This window comes from Triturus cristatus, chromosome 2_1, assembly GCF_964204655.1.
Source record: "Triturus cristatus chromosome 2_1, aTriCri1.1, whole genome shotgun sequence".
NCBI lineage: Eukaryota > Metazoa > Chordata > Amphibia > Caudata > Salamandridae > Triturus > Triturus cristatus.
In genome coordinates, this window is record NC_140581.1 from 988205249 (window position 1) to 988228594 (window position 23346).

Consider the following 23346-nt stretch of genomic DNA (forward strand, 5'->3'; position numbering starts at 1 on the left):
AATGCATATAGTGCATACAATTATTTACGGTCGGTTTCTGGGGACTTAGGTTCGTAGGGGGCCGAGGTCCAAAGTACCACCAGCAGTTACTCGTCACCAGCCCTGGTGTATCTGGGTGCAGGGGTACTGGTTGGGTTGGTAGCTTTGCTGGCTACACCGGGGAAAGAATGGGGGCCACCTTAGAAACAGGGTGCAGAGGGGGACTTGGGGACTAGTCCAGAAGCTCCCAATGGGGGGCTCAAGTCACAAGAGCCCTGGAAACAAAGAGGCACAGCCGCTTTGTCAGTAGCTGGGCTGGGGATCTTGGGTGCAGAGAAGATAGGTCGGCTAAGCTCTGTGTGTTAAAGGTCCTCGCGGTTGCCTGTCTCGCCGGTAGAGGGTTCAAAATCAGGAAACCTAAAAGAGAACTCCCTACAAAGGTGAGCCTGTCAGAAGGTTCCTATCTGATCACTCCCCTCTGTTGCTGGAGTGGAGTGGCGCAAGGACTCCAGACAGACGGAGATATTGGTGCTTGCAGACTAATGCCATACTGGAAAGCAGATTTTAGGTGAAAAGATCACAGACTACTGGGGGGTGGGAGGGGTAAACGGGGTACGACGAGTAGTAGGGGCACTGAATGGGAAGCACTAAAGGCAGTCATTGGAGGGGATGTCTTGGTAATATGTGCGGTTTGCGTCGGAAACTGAAGAGTGAACTTGGACCTGGAGAATAAGTTGACTGAGGACCAAAACGGGGAACTAGGGGAACCGGACAAGAGGGTGGCAATTGTTGTTATTAAGAGGCGCTTGGAAGACGTGGGGCAAACTGGGTAAGTTCACACGACAACGGTTGCATCAAGAGGGGGACAAACCTAATAGGTTGCTGGCCTGACTGCTTAAGCAGGAGACTGATAGAACTCAAATAGTAGCTCTTCGACGACATGATGGGATCATGGCCACATCCCAACGGACTATAAGTGACACTCTAGGGGATCACTTACGTGATCTCTATAGAAGGGAAGGGGAACTGACGGCGCTTTGGCGGTCAGCTATCTAGGAAGTGTGGATTTGCCTGTGTTGCCGCCCATGTTACTAGACGAAATGGTAGCAGATCTCTCTCTGGAAAAGATCAGGGAAGTGATGGGTAAAATGAATAGGAAGTAAACCCCGGTGGTAATTCTTTCCCAGTAGAATTTTACAAGGTGTACAAGGCACAGTTGGCAGGCCTGTTGCTAGAGGTATTTCAGGAGGCATGGGAGAGCGGAATGCTACCTCCACCCTTAGGAAGGGAGTGGAGTGCATGCTCCCAAAACCTTGGGGAGATACAACAAACCAATCACCCAATTGGCCTATCACCATGCTCAATGTGGACACGAAAATACTGTACAAGGTCCTAGCGGAGAGACTAACTGGTGTAGTGAGAACATTGGCGCATGAAGACCAGTGTGGTTTTATGCCTGGGCGAAGCACGGCTCTTAATTTGCAAAGGCTCGAACATGTGATACACTCAGTACAACAGAGTGATGGGAAAGTGGCGCTGGTCTCAGTGGACATCACTAAAGCATATGACACAATGGAATGGCATTATTTGCCGCTCCTGCTCAGAAAGATGGGGTTTGGTCCCCAGTTCTGTAAATGAGTGAGGATTCTATATACGGCAAACAGCACTAGGGTGCGAAGTGGGGGAAAGGTGTGTGGTGAGTGCGGAGGGGCACGCAGCAGGGCTGTCCGCTCTTGACGCTCCTCTTAGCCCTGGCAATTGAACCACTGGCGGCAACGCTTTGGAATGGCAAAGTTGACTTCGGAATCGCGATAGGAAATGTCACACAATTGGTATCCCTATATGCAGATGACGTTTTGTTCTTTTTGCAGCATCCTGCAGAATCGGTACCGCTCTTTCTGACACAACTGGAGGAATTTGGAGAGCTAGCGGGTCTGTGAAATAATAGGCAAAAGTCTGTGTTGTTTCCCCTGGGGGCCCTGGAGGGGATTCCTGAAGTAGACTTAGCTCAGTTGGGGCTCAGACAGGAGATAACTTCCTTTTGGTATCTTGGTATCATGGTGGGATATACAATGGACAGTCAGAGCCAACACTGCATTGACCCACTGGTGAACCGAGTGACGAAATCTGTCCGCTTTTGGAACACATTGCCGCTTTCTATGGCTGGGAGAGTTGCAGTGGTAAAGATGGTGTTTCTTCCCAGATGTTTGCATATAATCCAAAATTTTCTTTACACGCTACCATGCAATCTGTTCAATGCGCTGGACAGCTTGATGCTTTCCCTTGTGTGGGCTGAGCTAAGGAGCAGGAGGGCACTCCCACGGCTCAAGAGAGACCAGCTGGAGGGTGCCATGGGACTCTCTGACTTGGAACTTTACTACTATGCCTCCAAGCTGCAGCACGCATCTAGCTGGGCGTCCAGGCACAAAAACTGGGAGACAAGACGGCTGAATGTCACCTATGGCGCACACTCCTTGTTGGCCCCACTTATGTGGGCCCCACGCACACTGCCTGACGAACAAGTTACTTACCTTCGGTAACGATGTATCTGTAAGAAACATTAGTTAGTTAGATTCCTCACCTTAGAATATCCCCAGGCGTCAGACTGGATCCGGAAGATTTTTCGTCAGCAATACCCCTTGCGCGTCGCTAGGCGTCGTCTGCGGCTCCGCGTCCGTCGTCGGCGTCGTGCGCCGGGATGACGTCGTCGGAGTACTTAGACGCCGCCCTCGCGCGCTGACGTCAGTTCTTGTACATAGCCTTCCGCGCCAGGAACGCAGAGCCATGCAAAGACCGACACTGGTGCCAAAAATAAAATCTAGGGGCCTGAAAAGGATAACCTTAACCCTAGATGTCAGTTCGCAGAACGGGGAGGATGGGAGGGTCGGTGAGGAATCTAACTAACTAATGTTTCTTACAGATACATCGTTACCGAAGGTAAGTAACTTGTTCATCTGAAAGAAACACGTTAGTTAGATTCCTCACCTTAGAATAGATACCCAAGCAATACCATCCCCGGTGGTGGGTCTGCGAACCAAGATCACACCAGAAAGTCCTGGAGGACAGAACGGCCAAAGAAGCCATCCCTCCGGACTTGGCTGTCAAGGCAATAATGCCTGGCAAACGTGTGTAGCGAAGCCCACGTCGCCGCCTGACAGATGTCCTGCAAAGGGACTCCCCGTCCCAAGGCAGTAGTAGCCGCAGTGGCCCGAGTAGAATGGGCGCGCAACCCAACAGGAGGGTCTTTTTTAGCCAAGGAATAGCAAAGTTTTATACACAAAACGACCCACCGAGAGATGGTCCGTTTGTGCACAGCTTTCCCCTTCTTAGCGCCCACGTACCCAACAAAAAGCTGGTCGTCCACCCGGAACTGTTTTGTGCGGTCCAGATAAAAGGAGAGCGCACGTTTTGGGTCCAGACGGTGGAGCCTCTCTTCCTCTTTGGAAGGATGCGGAGGCGGAAAGAAGGTGGGCAAGGTGACAGATTGCCCAAGGTGAAAAGGAGTCACCACTTTAGGAAGAAAGGAGGGACGAGGCCGAAGGACAACCTTGTCCGGATGAACAGATAGAAAAGGAGGCTTTGAAGATAAAGCCTGGAGCTCACTCACCCGTCTAGCCGAGGTGATGGCTACCAGAAAAGCAGTCTTAAGAGTCAGAAGACGAAGAGGGCAATTGTGAAGAGGCTCGAAGGGAGCGCACATCAGGAATGTCAAGACCAGATTCAAGTCCCACTGAGGCATTACAAAAGGGACAGGAGGGAACGTATGTGTAATGCCTTTGAGAAAGCGTGTAACCACAGGGGACTTGAAAAGAGAAGGCTGATCAGGAAGCCGCAAGAAGGCAGAGATGGCAGCAAGATAACCTTTCAGGGTGCCCAGGGCAGAGCCCTGCTGGGCCAGAGAAAGAAGGAAGAGGAGAACCTCAGAAAGAGGGGCGGAAAGGGGATCCACAGCCTTTGCTGTGCACCATGCCACAAATTTGTTCCACCGGCAGGCGTATACCGACTTTGTGGAGGGACGCCTGGCTGCCAGAATGATATCACAGACTTCAGGAGGCAAGTCAAATGGCATCAACTGCCGCCGCTCAATCTCCACGCATGGAGGTGGAGGCTGGACAGGTTCGGGTGGAGGACCGTCCCCTGCTGCTGCGACAGAAGATCCTCCCGAAGGGGCAGACGTATCGGGGGATCGGTCAACAGACTGAGTAGCTCGGGATACCAGTATCTTCGTGCCCAATCCGGAGCCACCAAGATGACTTGGGCCCGGTCGTGCCTGATCTTCTTCAGCACTCTGGGCAGAAGTGGTATAGGCGGAAAGGCGTACAACAGACCGCAACTCCACTCGTGACGAAAAGCGTCGCCGAGCGAGTGCCGCCTTGGAAATTCCAACGCGCAGAACTGCTGACATTGCGCATTCTCTTCGGTGGCGAATAGATCTAACCAAGGCTCTCCCCACTGCTGAAAGAGGCCTTGCGCCACTTCGGAGTTCAGACGCCATTCGTGATCCATCATGCACCGGCGGCTGAGTTCGTCTGCTCTGGCGTTCAGAGAGCCCGCCAGATGTTGAACCACCAGGGTGACGCCCTGGTGTTCCAGCCATGTCCAGAGGCGCAGAGCCTCCTGACAAAGGGTCCACGACCCCACCCCGCCCTGTTTGTTGCAGTACCACATGGCGGTGGTGTTGTCCGTGAACACCTGCACGACACTTCCCCTGACAGAGGGAAGGAAGGCTTTCAGTGCAAGCCGGATCGCTCTCAACTCCAACAGGTTGATGTGGAGACGAGACTCCGCCGGAGACCAGAGGCCTCTGATCTCCGCCTCTCCCATATGGCCACCCCATCCCAGGAGGGACGCATCCGTCACTACGACATGCTCTGGTTGGGGGAAGGGAGAGGCTCTTGCCCTTGACCCACTCGCGGTCCGTGAGCCACCACTGCAACTGCTGTGCAGTGCCCTCCGAGATCAAGACATGGTCGGACAGGTTGCCGTGATGCTGGGCCCACTGAAACTTCAGGTCCCACTGCAGAGCCCGCATGCGCCGCCTGGCGTGATGCACTAGTAGGATGCAGGAGGCCATCAGCCCCAGAAGCCGCAACACTAGCCTGACCGAAACCCAGGATAGAGGCCGAAAGATGGGAATCAGGGCCTGAATATCCCGGACCCGCTGTTCCGGCGGATGGACCCGGAACTGCGCCGAATCGAGAACCGCTCCGATGAAGAGGAGCTTCTGAGAGGGACTCAAGTGTGACTTCGGCACGTTGATGGAAAACCCCAGCAAATGCAGGAGATCCGCCGTAGTCTGGAGGTGGGAGACGACTGCCTGGGGCGAGCCCGCCTTCAACAACCAGTCGTCGAGATAGGGGAAGACTGGAACCCCTGATCTGCGCAGATGAGCTGCGACCACCGCCATCACTTTCGTGAACACCCGAGGGGCACTGGTGAGGCCGAAGGGGAGCACGGTAAACTGAAAGTGCTCCTGGCCCACCGTGAACCGCAGGTAACGCCGGTGGGCCGGCAGGACGGGGATATGGAAATATGCGTCCTGCAAGTCCAACGCTACCATCCAGTCTCCAGGGTCTAGGGCAGCTAAAACCTGAGCCAACGTGAGCATCTTGAACCTTTCCTTTCGGAGGAAGGCATTGACGTTCCGGAGGTCCAAGATAGGGCGTAGGCCCCCTTTGCCCTTCTTGGGAACCAGAAAGTAGTGGGAATAACAACCACGACCTACTTCTGGACTCGGAACGCGCTCGACGGCCCCCTTGGCCAAGAGAGCCGAAACTTCCTCGCGGAGAAGATGCAAATGATCCCCCGAGATACGGTGGTGCTGTGGTGGCATGGCTGGAGGGGACGTCTCGAAGGGGAGGGAGTAGCCCCTTCGGACGATTTGCAGCACCCACCTGTCCGATGTTATGGACCGCCAGTGGTGCAGGTGATGGCGAACTCTGCCGCCCACTGGCGTGGCATGGGCCAGAAAGCTCGGACTAGGAGGGCTTTGAGGCGGATGCTGCAGGGGTTGAAGTGGGCTGACCACGTCGGCCTCCATTTCCGCGACGGCGGAAGCCACGTCCGCGACCGCGCGCAGGTTGGTTCTGCGGCTGGTGGCTTTGCGGACGTGAGGAGGCGCCCCTTCCTTGGCCACGAAAGGGGCGAAAAGCGGAGGTGTGCGCCCGCGGAGCCGAGAGGCCCAAGGATTTGGCCGTAGCCCGGGAGTCCTTAAAGCGGTTCAGCGCACTGTCCGCCTTCTCACCAAACAGGCGAGTGCCATCAAAAGGCATGTCCATGAGGGTGGTCTGGACATCCCCGGAAAATGACGTGGACCGCATCCAGGCGTGGCGGCGGAGCGCCACCGTGGTCGAAATCGCCCTACCCAGCGAGTCCGTGGTGTCAAGCCCACATCGTATGGCGTGCCGTGCTGCATCCCTCCCATCGGCCAAAGCCTGGGTAAGACGCGTCCGGACCTCCTCCGGACACAGGGGCAGCACGTCCTCCACCGCATCCCACAGGGAATGGGAATAACGGTCCAAGAGACAGGCGGTATTTAAGGACCGCAGGCCCAAACTAAGGGACGAAAACAGTTTCTTGCCAAACTGCTCGAGTCTCTTGGAATCCCGATCCGGCGGAGCGGTCGGGAAGGAGGATTGGGAGGTAGAGGCCTGGATAACCAGACTCTCGGGGGTGGGGTGTTGGGACAGGAAACTGGGGTCGCCCGGAGCAGGGCGGTGGCGCCTGGCAACGTTCCTATCCACAGGAGGAACTGTGGAGGGCTTGGACCAGGTGCCCTGCAGAACGTCAGTGAGGGCCTCGTTGAACGGCAGCAGAGGCTCAGTGGAGCTTGCTGAGGTTTGAAGCACCTCAGTGAGGATGTTAGTCCTCACAGCCACGGCAGGCAACTCGAGCCCAAGGGCCTCGGCCGCCTTGCGCAGCACCACAGAAAATGCTGCACCCTCCTCCGAAGCCACGGTCGGAGGAGAAGTGAATCCAGTGTCTGGCGAGGTGTCCAGCCCACTGGCCTCCCCCAGTTCATCTGCCCAGTCCTGAGAAAGCTGTGACTGAACAGCCAGAGGGTCCTCGAACCCCTCCCAGTCGCCCCCTTCTTCCGATTCCTGATAAACAGGAGGAATGATCGGAACCGGACTGTAGAGATGGTAGGACTCAAGCGGCGTCGGATGCGGCGTCGGCGGACGCCGTGCCGGCGTCGGGTCCGGATGAGGGCTAAACTGGGGTGTCGGCGTCACAGGCGTCGGCGGCGCCGGTGACGGCGTCGGTGGTTCAGGCGTCGGCGCCGGTGGAGGAGTGACTAGGTCAACCGGCGTCGACTGGGGCCCAGGCAAGGGCCCCGCGGGGACCTGCGGCGTCGAGACCGGAGTCGTCGACGGCGCCGGAGCCGCCGGCACGCGAGGTCGTCCAGTCGAGTCCGCGGGGCCCGAAGGCGCGCCAGCGGGCGTCGACGGCGGGGCCAGGCTCCTCATGGCCGAGAGGAAGGCACTGATCTCCGCCGGCGCCGCGTCAGCCCCAGGGACCGGAAGGTATGGGGGCGGACGCGGCACCTGGTGCTCCGCCGGAGCCGCGGGGGTGGAACCACCCTGACCCTCGGCCGAGTCGCGCGACCGGCGAGGGGAGTCCGAAGAGCGATGTCGCCTCTTGGACTTCTTTGAGCGTTTGGACTTACCCGACGACTTGGAGCCGGACGAGCGATGGCGTCGGCTAGGGCTCCGCGAGCGATCCTTGGACCTCCTCCTGGACCGGGATCGCGCACGACGCGGAGCCGAGTGGCGAAGCTCGAGAAGCTTGCGGGACCGCTCCCGCCTAGCCTTCGAAGTCAGGGCCTGACAGTCGTTGCACGACTCCGCGTCGTGGTCGGGGCCTAAGCAGTAGAGGCACCGGCGGTGGTGATCGGTCACCGACATCAGTCGATGACAATCATCGCAAGCCTTGAACCCAGGCATCCTACCGGCACCAGATGTCGACAGACAAGGATCAAAAATGATCAAAAAAGATTTAGTCAAAAAAGACTAAAAGGGGTAGCTCTCCCGGATCTGCGCTTACTGGCGCGGAAAAAAGAAGAACTGACGTCAGCGCGCGAGGGCGGCGTCTAAGTACTCCGACGACGTCATCCCGGCGCACGACGCCGACGACGGACGCGGAGCCGCAGACGACGCCTAGCGACGCGCAAGGGGTATTGCTGACGAAAAATCTTCCGGATCCAGTCTGACGCCTGGGGATATTCTAAGGTGAGGAATCTAACTAACGTGTTTCTTTCAGATACCCCCCATTTGATCCGACAGGTGGGGTATTGAAACGACCGCCTTTCACTAGGGAACTAGTCCTATGGATACTGCTCCCATTCAGCTGTATTTGGGAAGATATGTCTGTGGTGAAATGGAGGGAGGGTGCAAGAAGCTGGGTGACTTGTACCCAGGGGGAACGTTTCTCACTTTTGCATTGGCACATGAGGCGTTTGAAGTGGGTGGGTAGGGTGTGGGGGAAACCTGCAATATGCTAAACCGGCGACTACCGTCCAGGAAATCTGGACAGATTTCCTGAACATACCCTAACTGACCGACACCCTGCAATTATTGTTGACAGCGGGGTTGACTAGGCACATGGTGACAAACGTTTATTTATAAGGCACTCAAGGCAGATAGAGTCTGGACTAAACCAGTGGCTCGGTGAGCTTGTGGGGAACTAGTGGCACCCCTGGGGCCCTGACTGATCTTGAATGGAACACGACTTGTGAACTGGTGAAGAAAGTCTTGTGCAACACTAGTTTAAATTGCCCCATTTCAACCGCAAGTTCTTAACACTGATCAAACTTATCACAATGTTGCGTGTAGGGGAGTGGACTGTCCCAGATGTGGGGGAAATGGAGCCTCTTTCTTGTATATGGTGTGGGAAAGCCAGAGGGTGCATGATTATTGGCTACAGGTGAATGAGAGGCTGAGGTAGGAGACTGCATTAACAATTGATGAGTCAGCCCAGGTGTGTCTGCTTGGTATTATTAAACAACCCAGAGGGGGTAAGTGGATTGGTGGAGATCCCTACAGTTGGCATTGGTACTGACTAAAAGGAGGGTGGCAATGGGATGGCTGTGAATAAGTGCCCCCTCCATCACACTGTGGTGCAAGGATGTAGACGAGTGGGCAATTGTCAAGGAGATACACATTAAGCTCAACCAGCGGGATGATAAATTACAGGAGGATCTAGAAATCTCAGCCACGTTACTGGGGAACATGCACACGACTTGGGATGAGGGCGATGAACAGAGTATGCAGTTCCAAGATACGACATCAAGGTGAGCGATGACATCTAGGAAAGGGGAACTATAGAGTTATTCAGTTGTTGAGCGTAGTGGGGACGAGGGTTTACAGGTTTGGTGATAAACTACTGCACTGGAAGCACTAAAGGTAGCCCCAGGGGATAAGACTAAGTGAAGGGAGAAAAAAGACCACATTTCTTGTAATGTATCATTGATGACAATGGAATTGCACAGCGACTGTACTATTACAGGTCACTTTTGCTGTTATTATTCCTGTTACACTTTTCACTGGCACAGATCCCTATGTAATTGTACACTACGAATGCAATATATTGTGTAGCCCTGACTTTGGGGTAAACTGCTGATCAACAAAAAAAAATAAAAAAAAAAATATATATATATATATATATATATACACACACACACACACACACACACACACACACACACATCTTCTGTAGAATACAGATACTGATCAGATTGAATGCCTCTGTAATCCCTGAAGCAGCAGTAATGGTCATCCCTTGTATTTATTTTGTTCCAGGATTCTGTCCTTTGCCATATCTGCTAACACTTAACCAAATGTATCATCCATTTCTCAGTGAGATTAGCACTGCCATTGTATACAATTAATGATTTGTGATTGGGACCTAAACTCTGTTCCTATTTTCAAACGATGGCTTCGCGCCCAGGATCCCAATACAATTGTGGAAAAGATCAATGTTTTGCAGTAATTATCTTAATTACACTTTTTTGCGTCTCAAATCATATGAATATGTTTAATCCCCAACAATAGAGTTTCCCAACGTATGATGTGGCTAGTAGAATTATTTGTGAGGGCATACAACACCCTTAGCTCTTCTATATACTGGACACAGTTCAGATCTTCCAGAAAGGCTTTATAAAATGACTTAAGTGTCATTTATAGGCGATCCTCCCACTTTTCTTGAATAATATGAATGCTCTGAGCACAAAGTGTCATGTCTATGAAATACAGCTCTTCACAGCAGATATGGAAAAATGATGATGAATCCAAAGGCAAATTGATACATAAGTATTGTTGATATGGTGGTGGGTAATAAGAGTGGTGAGATCAGAGCAGGGTCTTCATTTTCCACATGTCAAGAACAAGACATAAGCAATTATTTTTAAGTTTGCTTAGAACTCCGGGGCTAGCAATATTCTTATTTTACACTGCATGCTAGTGGAATCCGCTCAGGGGTTAACTGTACAAGGACAGGGCTGTAACTTCTTCCAGCAGACCTTGGAAGAGTTGGGGTTTATTGGAGCTGACAGAGCATAGAGCTGCAGCTTTTTGGTTAGTAGATAGATGGGCAATGGCTTATGTTTTACAAACATCCAATTTGGATTCTGGGTTAAGGACCAACATTAGCATGCAAAGCATGTTTCTGGCAAATATATTGCTTTCAATTATAATGTTGTAATTTCCTATTAGAATAAAAAGTTTAGATGCATTAAGACTCTTAACACTGCACTTATATTCCTGATGAAAGCAGTATAATGTGGCATAAACTACAATGCTACAATCTTTCTTTCCACGTTGGTGATCTTCCTCCAACACCCACGCATCCTTGGTCAGCTAATCCTTCTCTTCTTTGTTCTACCTGTAGCTAGAACCAAGTCTATTTGTCTTGGACTATTTTCACCATTGCTTACACCTACAGATAAGTCTTCACACCACAAGTTCAAGTGATATATGCTGGTGAGGTCTTTGACTTCACGGCAACATAGATTTAGGCAGAGTATAAGGAAAATGGGCAATGGTAGGGTAAAGATGGAAACATTACTTGCAAATGTATCACTGATATCCCTGAATAGGCTACCTCAGATGTGTCAGAGGACATCTAGCACTTTGGGTAATGTGCGGATCCCCAAAAGATCAAACAAATGTTTAAAAGTCTTCGGCGATGATGTTCATTAGCTACTGCTTTGGCATATGCTGTCTTACTTAAAATATGAACATAAATATCACTAAAGTATTTAAAAAAGAGAGGACTGTTGGATTTTGAAACAACATCTAATAGCACAATTAGGCCATTATGCTATCAGTTACACAAAGGGCCACTATTACAAAAACACCATATATCCGGAATTGGCAGCACAGTGGCCAGACCTACTGAGAGAAGGTGCAACAAAAGTGCAGAGCAGTCCTTAATTCTGTCTGCAGAATCCTAAAATTTCCTTGTTTTTATTCTTAAGAAAGACATCTTACGGACTCATTGAAAGAACAAAGAAAAACAGATCACTAATACTATGTATTAAAAATGAAAATTCCATTTTACTTTCCACAAATGTTTGATGTACAGGACGAACAGAAACAAAAAAGCTGCACAATCCATACAAATGCAAAGTTATTCACTATTTATTTAGAAAGCTTTATATAGCGCTGGCTAGACCCGAAGGTATCGGAGCGCTTTACATAAAGTCAACAATGTTACAACAAACAAAACAATTGCACGATACATCAAATATATGTGACACCTTAAAGGGAGAGAAGGAGAGACAAGTGGGGGGTGAGGGGGAGTGAGGGGAGAGGACGGGGGGGGGAAGAAGGAATGAGAGTCAAGGGGGAACGTCAGCCCAGAAACCGAGTAGGTAGGTGACGGCACGAGGAGGAATCGACAGTCAGTCTCTCCTATAGCTCTCAAAGTAGCTCCAACGGTCATCGGTCAGAAGGATAGACAAAAAAGATATAAGGAAAAAGCGAAATTGCAGAAATACGATGAGGAAGGGGCATGTGTGAGACAGGGAGAAGGAGAAAAACTGTGCCCAAGGTCCGGCTGGGTAGGTGACGGTCAGGGGGTAAACCAAGGCCAATCTCTTCTATAGCTGAACAGAGCAGCTCCACCAGGCTTCGGACATGGTGCTCGGACTCCGCAGTCGAGATAGAAATAATGTTAACTCAGGGATAGTCAGATTAGTGCCGGGGCAGGGGGAGCCATGGTTCAAGAGAATTACAGATGTCGTCTTGAGGTCAGGCATAGTCCTGGTAGGGGTTATGCAAGGAAAAAGATCAGGAAGGGGAAAAAAAGAAAGTCACCACTGGCGGCCATATTTGGGTCAGGCATCATGGGACCCTTTTCCGAACCATGAGGGTGCGACAGAACTTTACAGGGAAGGAAGTGCCAGTCTCTCTTAGTTCTTAAAAAAAGATACAAGACCTCCGAGGCGGTTGGGAGTAGCACTGTCTCTGTAAGCGCACTGGGATGCATCTCAAAAACGGAAAGCAGCGCGGTAGGAGCCGCCATATAGCCTTGTGTTGGGGAGGCAGAGGAGGGGGACCGCTAACCTCAATCCTAGGCAGCAAGTGTCTCCAGGGTCCAGGAAAACTCTCCGGCATGTCTGCTGCGGCCGCCAGATGCCTTCCGCATGCAGCGATCGAACCACACAAGCGGAAGGAGGCTCACCACATGCCAGGATCGAACTGGGTGCAGGTCCGATGGTCAGGACTGCGCCTACGGTGCAATAGAACAAATTCCTTTGCGGGCGCCCACCAGGAAAGCGGGTTGGCAGGACCCCAAGATTCAGCTCCCGATGTCGCAGCCCCAGCTCGAAAACATTAAAACGCCAGTTTGTTCCATCCCAGGCGCCATCTTGACGCGAGATCGAACGGCAAGACTTTAGACAAAATCCCGGCGATTCAGTGTCAGATGGGACGGCGGCCACAGCGATAGACGCTCCCCAACTTCCGATGACAAGGGATGGCTCCATCAGCTGGTTTGGTGGAGTTTAAGCACCGCGCTAGGTTGTATAGCGTGGGGCTTCAAAGGAGCGAAAGCACAGAGCAGCCATGTTGGATTTGGCTCCTCCCTCAAAATCTCACAATACCTGGAGAGAACAGCTTGCCCCATAAATAACAAGCACATACTCCTCCATCACACGCACACTCAAGCTGCACTTACATCATGCCAGTTCCAGCACTTCTCGTTGGCAGTGATTCCAGTTTCTCTGTAATATTCTTCCAACGGTGGTTCCAAAAGAATGACATCGAACTCAGATCCCAGTTCCCTTAGGTCAAAAGTTTCCATGTCTGCCTGCAAATACCTAACAAAAAACAAAAAAATACAAATCAAATGCTAAATTAGGAGTGCTTGTCTACAGTGCATTGTCAGTCAATCAGTCATCATACTTTACTCAGCTACATTGAGCCATAAAAGTGCGTATCACAAAGTAAATTTTCTTGAACAATCATTAAAAGAATTAAAAAAAATAACATACAATAATAATTACAAGTAATGTGGCCTATCCATGTCAATATCCATATCACTTTCTGATTGATAAGGAGCATTTTATGATATTGATGATGGCGTAGCGCACCTCCGGCTGCTCCCTAGTTGCTGTAAAAAGGCAAAGGCCATCTTGTGCGATCTCATGTTATATCCAAGTAAAACTTGAAGAAGAAGACATTTAAGTTGTGAGGTGTAAAGTGTACACAATATTATAAATTGCATTGTGCTTTGAATGGGGCTGCCATCGCGGGGACATGTAAGGAGTAATGCAAACCATGACCCCAGGGTGGGAAAGGCCAGCAAAAAGTGAAGTTAGTTAAGACAAAGCCTAGTTAGAAGAAATCTGTTCCACTCATTAGAGATGAGTTTGAGGTTTGCTGGGGTCGATCTCACAGTGGCATTCCAAGTGGGTGTACCTAAAACCCTTGCACAAGGATCTACCTTGCATACACTGTAACGCTGCTTATAAAACAAAGCTTTGACCAAAGCCGGGGACAGAAGCGGACTCTGGAGTACCCAGCTCATTAAGGCCTTTCTTAACGTAGGACAACCACTGTATACCCGCTGCGTTGTCTAAAGCAAAGCGATTTGGTATTATGGCCCTGGTAAGATGCTCTTCTGGGTTCCTCCAGATATTTTAACCATAACAGTGGTTGTAATTTTATGTAATCCTCCAAAAAACTGAGGCCCACCTTGGTGTGACAGAGAGTAGTAGACGAGGGATTGGGGAACAGCCAAAAGTCTGCGTATAATTTTGTTTTCTAAATTTTGTATGGAGCAGACACTCCCGCTCCAGATGTGCCAATTGATAGGCACTTCCTTTTAAAAATATGAGCTAGTTTCTTCACCGGTTTATGCCCTAGCTTTTTGGCATTTACCTTGTCTTTTCTCATTACAATTATGTTTATGTTGCATTACCTACAAAACAAATCAGAACAACCTTCGTCGAAATACATTCAATTTCATGCAGACACATCTCAGCAGAATCATGGATGCTAGCTCTTGTATTTTAGGAACAGGACACAATTTAGACCCAGATTTACTAATGGTTTACCTCGCCATTGTGTCACATGAAATGACGCAAGCCCTTAAGTTAGGTTTACAATGCCACGCAGAGTCACCTTGAGTGGCTATGCGTGGCATAGTATATCAGGAGTAACACAGGGCAGCGCAAGCCGCTGCTTTGTGTTACTCTGTGCTGGAAAGGCATTCCATGGGCATTGCTAGTGTGTTCCCACGCATCCACCCATGGTGTCTGCCACATTCCCAGATTTACTAACACTAGTAAACCTAGGAATGCGACAAAATGCTACACCTTCCTAGGTGAGGCGTAACATGTATTTCACAGTAATCTATCAAACTGTCTAGTCATTGGATGTTACAAGATATATTTATTTCAACAGACACGACCAAGAGATTGTTTATTTGCCCTAGAGCTAAAGATCACTTGATAATCTTAGCAAAAAGAAACCATCAGAAACAAATTAGTTATTTTAAAGAAACTGAGATCTGCTTGGAGAGATATTGAGTTAAAAAAAGGAAAAAAACAATAATGAAATGAATTTCAGGAAATCCGCCTGAGGAATCAGGAGTCAGTATGGATGAGATTGCAACGCAATTAAAACTCATAATACAAGACTATTCAGGTCTATGGTCGGTTGAGGTACTGGTTCTCTTAAACCGGCTAACGATTTCTACATACCATATGAAGTATAGAAACAGCATGTGGACAATCTCTATGCTTACGGTAGCTCCACATTTGAAACTCCATATTATTACAAAAGAGATCTTTGGACTACTAGAACTGAAAAGGTGATGCGAATAAACAAATCACATTTCTCCAGAGCGGCAGGCCCGAATGGTATACCAACTGATGTGATAAAAGCAAAACCTCTTATGGGATGATTTATTTAAAAAGGTTCTGATATCTTACCCTCTTCATGGAAAGGCGCTATTATACATTACTTGCACAAAAAAGGCACAGAGCAGGACCGGATTAATTATCATCACATTGTCATCACATTGTCATTTTAGATGCCGAAGGAAAGGTTTTTGTGAAATTCAAATGTGATAACTTGTTACGGAGGGACTCTGCTATTATTCAAATTCCTATGGAGCAATCTGGTTTTCGAAAAGGATGCTCGACGGTTGATAACAACATTGCATCAAAACCTTTGGTAAATAAAACCTTGAAAAGGAATCTTAGTTTATATGTACGCTACGTTGACTATTCATCAGCTTTCAACAATGTCAATTGGCAAAAAAACTTTGGGAAAAAATGTCCAAACGTGGAATCACACATGCTATTCTACATTTTTTAATATCTCTGCATGACGATACCTGGATTCAGTTTAAGCTGACAAAAAATGCCCTATCAGCAAAAATACCAACATTAAATGGACACAAGCAGGGCTGCATTTTAGCTCCATTTCTTTTTTTATTATAAATTGTGGATCTGTCAAAATATTTAAACCATCCGGAGGCCTTGTCTGCAAAGCTTGGTGGTAAAACAATAACTTATCTGCCATATGTGGATGATCTTATTCATTTCTCAATGGCCCTATCAGGCCTTCAATTACAGTCATATAAGCTAAACAAATTCAACAAAGAAAATGACCTTAACATTAATTCCTGTAAAGCAAAAGTCATGGTCTTTGGTAAATATCAGACTCATGTTAATCTAAAAATTAATGAGCACATTCTAGAAGAAGTCACAAGGTATAATTATCTGGGCCCAACAATGGATAGTAAGCTTAGAAGGTCAACTAATCTCTTGAATTTGAAAACTAAGGCTCGCACAGCCTCACAATCAGTTAGAAGATTTATGAAAGTTCATGGAGGCTAAACAATTTATCAGTCTCATAAGGAATTCAAATCTAACGTAGCCCCTGCTACATTATATGGAGCAATAGTGCTTCCTGGAAAATGCATTAATGACTTCGATAAAATTTACATAAACATATTAACGTTTTTACTAAATATTCGCCTGCCAATCCCACATTGTCAATTGAGACGGACATTATCTCCGATATCATTAACTGCAAGATATCTTTCAGTAAGGTTAAATTATTATTGTGACTGTGCAATCGCAAACAAGGTTTCCTTAAGATCGCTGATAAACACTTATATGACAAACAAGTGCAAACTGTATCCCAAAATAAATTCAGCAGCTAATAGAGCAATTACGGAAAATAATCTTCAGTTATTATTAGACCTGCTTAAATTGTTTTAGAGACTAAGAGGCTAAAAAGGCAGAATTTGGGGATGAATACTTGGGCTGCTGATTTGTTAGCATTAAAGAAATACAGACATGTTCAGCACGTAACAGAATAATATCTTAGTGTAGAACAAGAATATTTATATCATAATTTGAATCAAAGACGTTCAAAGATGTAAATTAAAATATGTAAGATTTTGTCTTATGAGGATTCCGATATCCCAATTTGAAGGGTTATGGATGCTAATTGTTTACCTTCAAAGGCATATCGTCTTTATATGTATAAGGAAGAGTCAATTGAGCATTTAATTTGTGTCCAGACTATTAGACTTGAGGAAGAAATATTTGAAAAATGCATTTCGTTTTAACAATTGCAGATCTATTAAGGAGGCTGCTGCATATTGTTTTTACACAAACGACTGTAAATTTATTGGGAAAGTTACCAATTTTTTATATTTTACTTATTGATGCCTTAAGGAAATGCAAACGAGATGTGAATTTTATTAGGCGTTATAACGTTTGTGGTGTTTAATTTATTTTTACTGTATCTTATTATTGTAAAGATTTTAATATTTTATGCAATAAAGACTTATTCATTCATACTAAATTAGAATACTCTACAAAGGTACTCAACTTTCACCTTGCTTACATCAACCACCATTTCCAATGCATGAAGAGATTAAAAGATTGGCAACTAAATAGCTAAATGGCAGCATCAATCACAGACTGCTAAATGGAGTGTTCTCCATAGAGAGTTTGAGAAATCTGTATCTGCAAAAGCATGTGAAGTGGCTTAGATGCTGAGCTGCAGATGACACAAATGACAAAATGCCTCAGAGAGTTGACTAGCTGACTTCCAGAAGAAGTGTTCTACAACGGAGGCCAACAGGGTGGAATAGCATCAGGGAGGCACTGGCAGATCCAAAAGAAAATCTATGATTTGTATTCCAGACTGCCAGGGACATTTCTTACCCAGGCGGCAAAGACTGCATCAAGCTCACATTGCCTTTATCTAACAGCAACCATAGTACAGAGGTTTGTTTGGATTCAGATGACAAAACGACAACCAAAACATTATGCCTAAGCAAAATCCCACGTTGTGTCTGCATCCATTACACGAAGAAAAAAAACTATAATCCTTGTATACATGTCATGTCCATTTTAATCCAGCAGGAGTTGGATATTTGAAGACAAGGAACCATGTAAAAATAGATTCTAAACTGAATGTTGAGAATGTTAAGCACTAGTTGTAGAAAAAGTGAGGAAATTAAAGAGCTAGCTCTAAAGTAGTCAAAAAGTGCAAAACAGAATCCCCTAGGGTGTTTATAGATCATCTGGTTTGCAATAGAAGATATTACAACTAACATTCAACTCTAACAAGCATTCACAAAACCAACAGGTCCGCCTTGCATTCTGAGCCCTGACTAAAACGTTAAAAATGCCACCTGCAGCAAAAACAGAAAGTAAAAATTGATTGCTTTATGTATAATGATGCAAATGCATCATTGTACATAAAGCAAAAAAGACAATTTAAAGTGTGATGATTGGATGCACTTTTGATATATAAAATGGTCCCTCATGCATTCTAATCAAGCAAGCCAGATGAGATTAAATGATACATCAGACAGCCAATGCATGAGGTGAGAAACTTTCATCTGGGAAGAGCCAAAGCCGACTTAATATATATTTAAGATAATTGGAAACAATAGCTGTGCTGTTAAGCCAGATCAATAAATGCTGGAGGAGTTCCTTCCATATCACAGCCAGAAGAGAAAAACTGATTGACACAATCTTGATAAGGGTTGGCCAGCATTAAAGGCCACATATGGATGGCAGACATTCTGTTGGCGACATTAAATTACACTTTTTGTGCAGGACAACAAAGGTTTTGAAAGAAGATAGCATTTTACATGCAGGCTCTATTTGATGGTATTTTCTAAGCTAACAAGAGAACAGTCGAACATAATTTGAGCTCCTATTCTACGTAACAGAGGAAGGACACAATTAACCATTTGATGTGTTGTTTGAACCAGAGGGGAAACCAAGCCACAGGCATGCTTAACCAAGACACATGCACACTTTTGCTCACTCACATGCTAGCAACTGTACTTAAATGAGTAGCTTTGTAGTTACAGCACTAAAGGAGTGTGGCAAAGGCTTTCTTTTCAGTGAACAAAAGCAGGAGGACTGAGTGCACGCACTTGTCTAATCTGCCCAGGAGGAGTAGATAAATAGTATGCAGCCAGAATGGAATAAAACCACTGTCAATCTCAACTTACATGGGAGGAGGGTTCGATTGACTGATTAAATCATCTTTCAGCTTTATGAGTTCCCTTAGTTTTGGATATTCTTCAAACCGGTCTGCTAAACCTGGGATAGAAAAAGCATGCATGCAGTTAACTGTTAAAGTAATTCCCAGTAACTTACAATTACCACGCAATACATAAAGAGCACATAGTTATAACCCAGTAAGTTGCACAATTTTAATAAACTGGGAAACCTTCAATGAAAGAAGTTGTTGAATGCTGCACGTTGACGGACAGTTATTTCAGAGCACTGTACATTCCGAAATGTAGGTCCATGGTTATTGGACATTAGGTGACCTAAGGAAATGTAGGGTACAAAACCCATCTGATATTCCACGTCTGGTAGCACAAAATCTGTAGTTTTATCAAAGGCAAGTATGAATAACTCAGTTTCTAAGTATATCCTGAAGCATTGGCGGTAGGCCCTTCCCTCATAGAAGGGCTCACCATCTTTGGCTTGCACAGTGAATACCAGATGAAGAGTATGATGCTAACTTCACCCTACATCCAGTCCTAATGGCAGAAGCAGATGCACAAAATGTCATTTTGTCAAATCGTTAGTCACTACCCCGTTCCTTAACTACTGTTTTAGAATTTCCACCATTTCAAAGTGGTTGAGATCACATACACATGGAGAAGGTTCTCAAGCTGGCTCGATAATCGTACCATACAGTGATGACAGCTTTCGCAATAATTGTTTTGAGAACACACAAAAATAACCAACCAGTGTTTTTGAATTCCTTTTTTAGGGCATGGCAAAGATGATCATCAAACCCAGAGTAGTGTTGACCATGCCAGAAACTCTACCCCAGTAACACTCCCATCCACCAAACTTGCTAATCTTTATCTAACTCTTTCCCTATGTACCTTAATCATTCCTTTACATTATGCCTTACTCTAAACGCAACTCATCTGTTGGAAATTTGCAATTTCTGCAGTGACACTGATTTCTTTTGCCCTTTTTACTGAATCATATTTTTGCTGGGTACAGCATTTTACCCCTGCTAACCAGTGGTAAAGTTCTTGTGCACTTCCTTTCAACATGGTAAAATGAGTATACTCCTGATTGGCATATTTTACTTACCTATACTTCCCTGGTATAAGGTACCAAGGTGTACCCAGGGCATGCAAGTTAAAGGTCACGAGTGGACAGCAGCACCCATTGTGCCATCCACTACAGTGACAATGTAAACATAACTGAAGGACTGTCATTAGTAGCCTGGCTGTGCAGGGTTTAATTGCAAACATGACCTGTCAAAGTAACTTCGTACGACAGGCCTATACCTGCTTGACAGGTCTGCTGGGGCTTTTCATAGGACACTTGGGAAGCACTTCAAAGAGTCCTCACCTGTCACAAGCAAATGTTAGCAGACACTTACTTGAGCAAGGCCCTTCTGTTGTCTACCCAGCTAGTCAGGCCCAATCACAGCCGGCCTCTTTTTACACTACAGTGTCACAGCCTGTTTGAAGGGTCTCTGGGTTTGCATATATTATTTGGGCTACACTTCAACGGAGGGAAACAGAAAGCTAAATCACAGTGTCCACTCTCTGGTTGCCTAAAGCTCAGCTTTGATTTACCAGACTTCTGTCTCGAATATTGTTAGGAGTACAGGGTCTGTATTAAACTGGATGGATTTTGGTGTTAGATGTTAGGACGGCATTGGGATTACCATAGTATACTCACCATGTACACTTTCATTCCTCAAAGCCCAAAATTCTTGTGGCCGAAGACTTAAGCCATCTTGAAAATGCCCAAAGTGGGTAGAGTTAGCCCCAGGAACCTTAACTCCAATGGTTAGGGATTCCACAGGAGTCATTCACACCCATTACCTTGTGGCAGGCATTATTGTTTTATGTGTTATGTTATATGCACTTCCATTCCACCACTTAAGAACACTCCTGGACTTGTGCAAGATCAGAAATAGACTAAACCTGCTGCCTGACTACTGAGAACAGCCTAGGCCACTGTACCTCTTGGACCCAGGATAAAGAAGTGGACCAAGGCTGACCATCTGTTAAAGGTACAGGAAAACATGAAACTGTACTCTATTTTCCCAATATGTTTTGGGATTTTTATTATTTAGCATTTTGATTTAATTACTATTTTAGTACTGAACAAACACTTTACACATTTTCTCTAAGCTAAGCCTCTGTGACATGGCTACCAGTGGGTTGAGCTCAAGTTTACCTAGGGACTTTAGAGGTTCAGCCTGACAATAATTGTGATTACTACATGTGGTAGCTAATTTCCCCCTCAACTAATAACCCAAGTCTTACACGATCAGTGACAAGCTTGTTTTCATCAAAAAATGGCAGTCAATGACAATTTAGATACCAAACTGGTTTTGTTTTTGAAGGTTTGATGTAAAGTCAAAAATAGGTTATTCTCTGTAATGTAGTGTCAACTTTAACTAAAGAGGTGTAAACTGCATACTGCACAAAGTAAAATATATATACACCTTATACCAGACAATAATATTGGGAACTCAACTCTCAACTAGAAAGAAAAGTCTACAATTTCATTGAAAAACAAAGATCGAATGCTTGTTGAATGATGTTCAGACTTACCAACATCTCTGATGAAGTTCTGAGGCCGGTGCCCAGTGTCCACAAAATGCTGACAATAATCATTGTGAGGATTTAAGCTCTGGGTACCCTAGAAAAGACACAAACACCAATAGCAAACATTATGTGTGCTACAAAATTTGAGAAAGGGTAAGCATTGAATTTTCCAAAATAGTTTTTTTTTTTTGCCAAGCTGGATTTACAAGAAGCAGAAGTATCTGGAAATTTTGCAATTCTAAATTCAGCTTATGTCCTGGATCCAGAGTTCATTTGCAAATAAGATTGCCTTGCTCATGAACAGGCCTGATCTTTGTTACATAACTACTACCCTTTCCCCAAAAGTCGCTGCTTCCAGGCACTTTTGTGCCTCTTCTTCACTCCTATCTGCTTAAAGCAATTGGCCTAGCCTTGCCTTTCAGCATGTTCAGGACCGTCATTTCTTGAACTTGTGGCAGACAACACAAATATCTCAAACACAAATAACAAGTCACGTTTCCTTGATTATTGCATTCTCATCTGCACATCTGGAATGGTGAAATTAAGCAGCAGTGAAGTAGGCGACCAAGCTCTGCAGGAGTTATAACACAAGAGACGCGCTGCTAGTGGTTTCAGTCAAGGTTATATAAAGGCTACGCTTTCTGGAAAACTGGCATGCATTCTCCCTTTACAGATCTACTGTTTAAATGTCCTCAGCACACGCATCCAAAATGATTACCCAATCTCACCTGCAATAACTTGTACATCTTTTAATGGGTTTTTTCTATACCAACCAAATCCTGTGCGTAATTTGTGCAACTAGCTGACTGACCCTCTAATATCCCCGGCTCATCAATGCGCACCGCGGAAATCGCAAGCCACTTTTGACCATGCAAAAACAATTGCATACTTTGTTACTTTTAAAGCAGCCTTACTGTGTGGACAATATAACAGTAATGACAATCAGATGCTTCTTGTTTTATTAAAATATGTGGTTCCCACTGGCTTCTCTTTTTTTAGGCAGGGAAAACCTACTAGGAGAGGGATTCTACAGGCTTTTGTAATGTTTTTGGGAGGAGGGTAGGAGCGTTTCCTCAATGCCTAATGGGCTCATAACTCTGCCTACTCTTCTTAATACCCCCCTCAGCCCCAACCTCATCAGAGCTGGAAAGTCACTAATTGACTCAGAGCCCCACCCCATATCCAAACTCCACTAATCTGCCCCCCCAAGACCCTTTCTCATTCATTCACATGAAAAAAATATTTTCAAAGATGGCAGATCTGAGTGGCAAGCAGAGATAGGAAAGATGCAATCTTGCAGAAGAAAAATTAAGACCCTTAAGTGTTTACTGTATACAGCTGATAATGTAATGTACTCTGTGTCACAACACAATTTATTCCTTTTTCACTATGCATATCTCAATGCACTTGGGGGATAACAGGATAAGTTGTCAAGAGGATATTCTTAACTTGTGCAACAGGCTGAAAAGTAAGGGATTTAAAAGATATAAAAATTCTCGTGTCCAGCTAATCAAAATGACTCCACGCACTGATCCTTTTATGGAAGGTGAGCTGAAAGAGGTTAAGGCACTATGGTGTGGTCTCACTTCCTTCTTGGACATTTCTGTTCAAAGACTCATACTTCCTCGGGCGGCACAAGTAACACTGGGGTATAGGACCTGATGCAATTCTTGCCACCTACTATACCACAGAGCATCTTTAAAACATACCCTCATCCTACAATCCATTTGGTAAAAACAATCAATGGCCTAGCCCTCAACAAACTGGGATTACTGTAAA

General features: G+C 46.4%; 1 protein-coding gene across 1 annotated transcript in view; it reads right to left on the reverse strand.

Annotated features, from left to right (window-relative positions):
* The window catches only part of METTL14 (methyltransferase 14, N6-adenosine-methyltransferase non-catalytic subunit), a 258367-nt gene that overhangs the window by 147863 nt on the left and 87158 nt on the right, over window positions 1-23346 (reverse strand). The window contains exons 5-7 of the mRNA XM_085634353.1: window positions 21574-21661; window positions 18979-19069; window positions 13156-13297 (exon numbers count right to left, since the gene is read on the reverse strand). Coding sequence (XP_085490479.1) covers window positions 13156-13297; window positions 18979-19069; window positions 21574-21661 — 321 coding nt within the window. The remainder of the gene's footprint in view (window positions 1-13155; window positions 13298-18978; window positions 19070-21573; window positions 21662-23346) is intronic.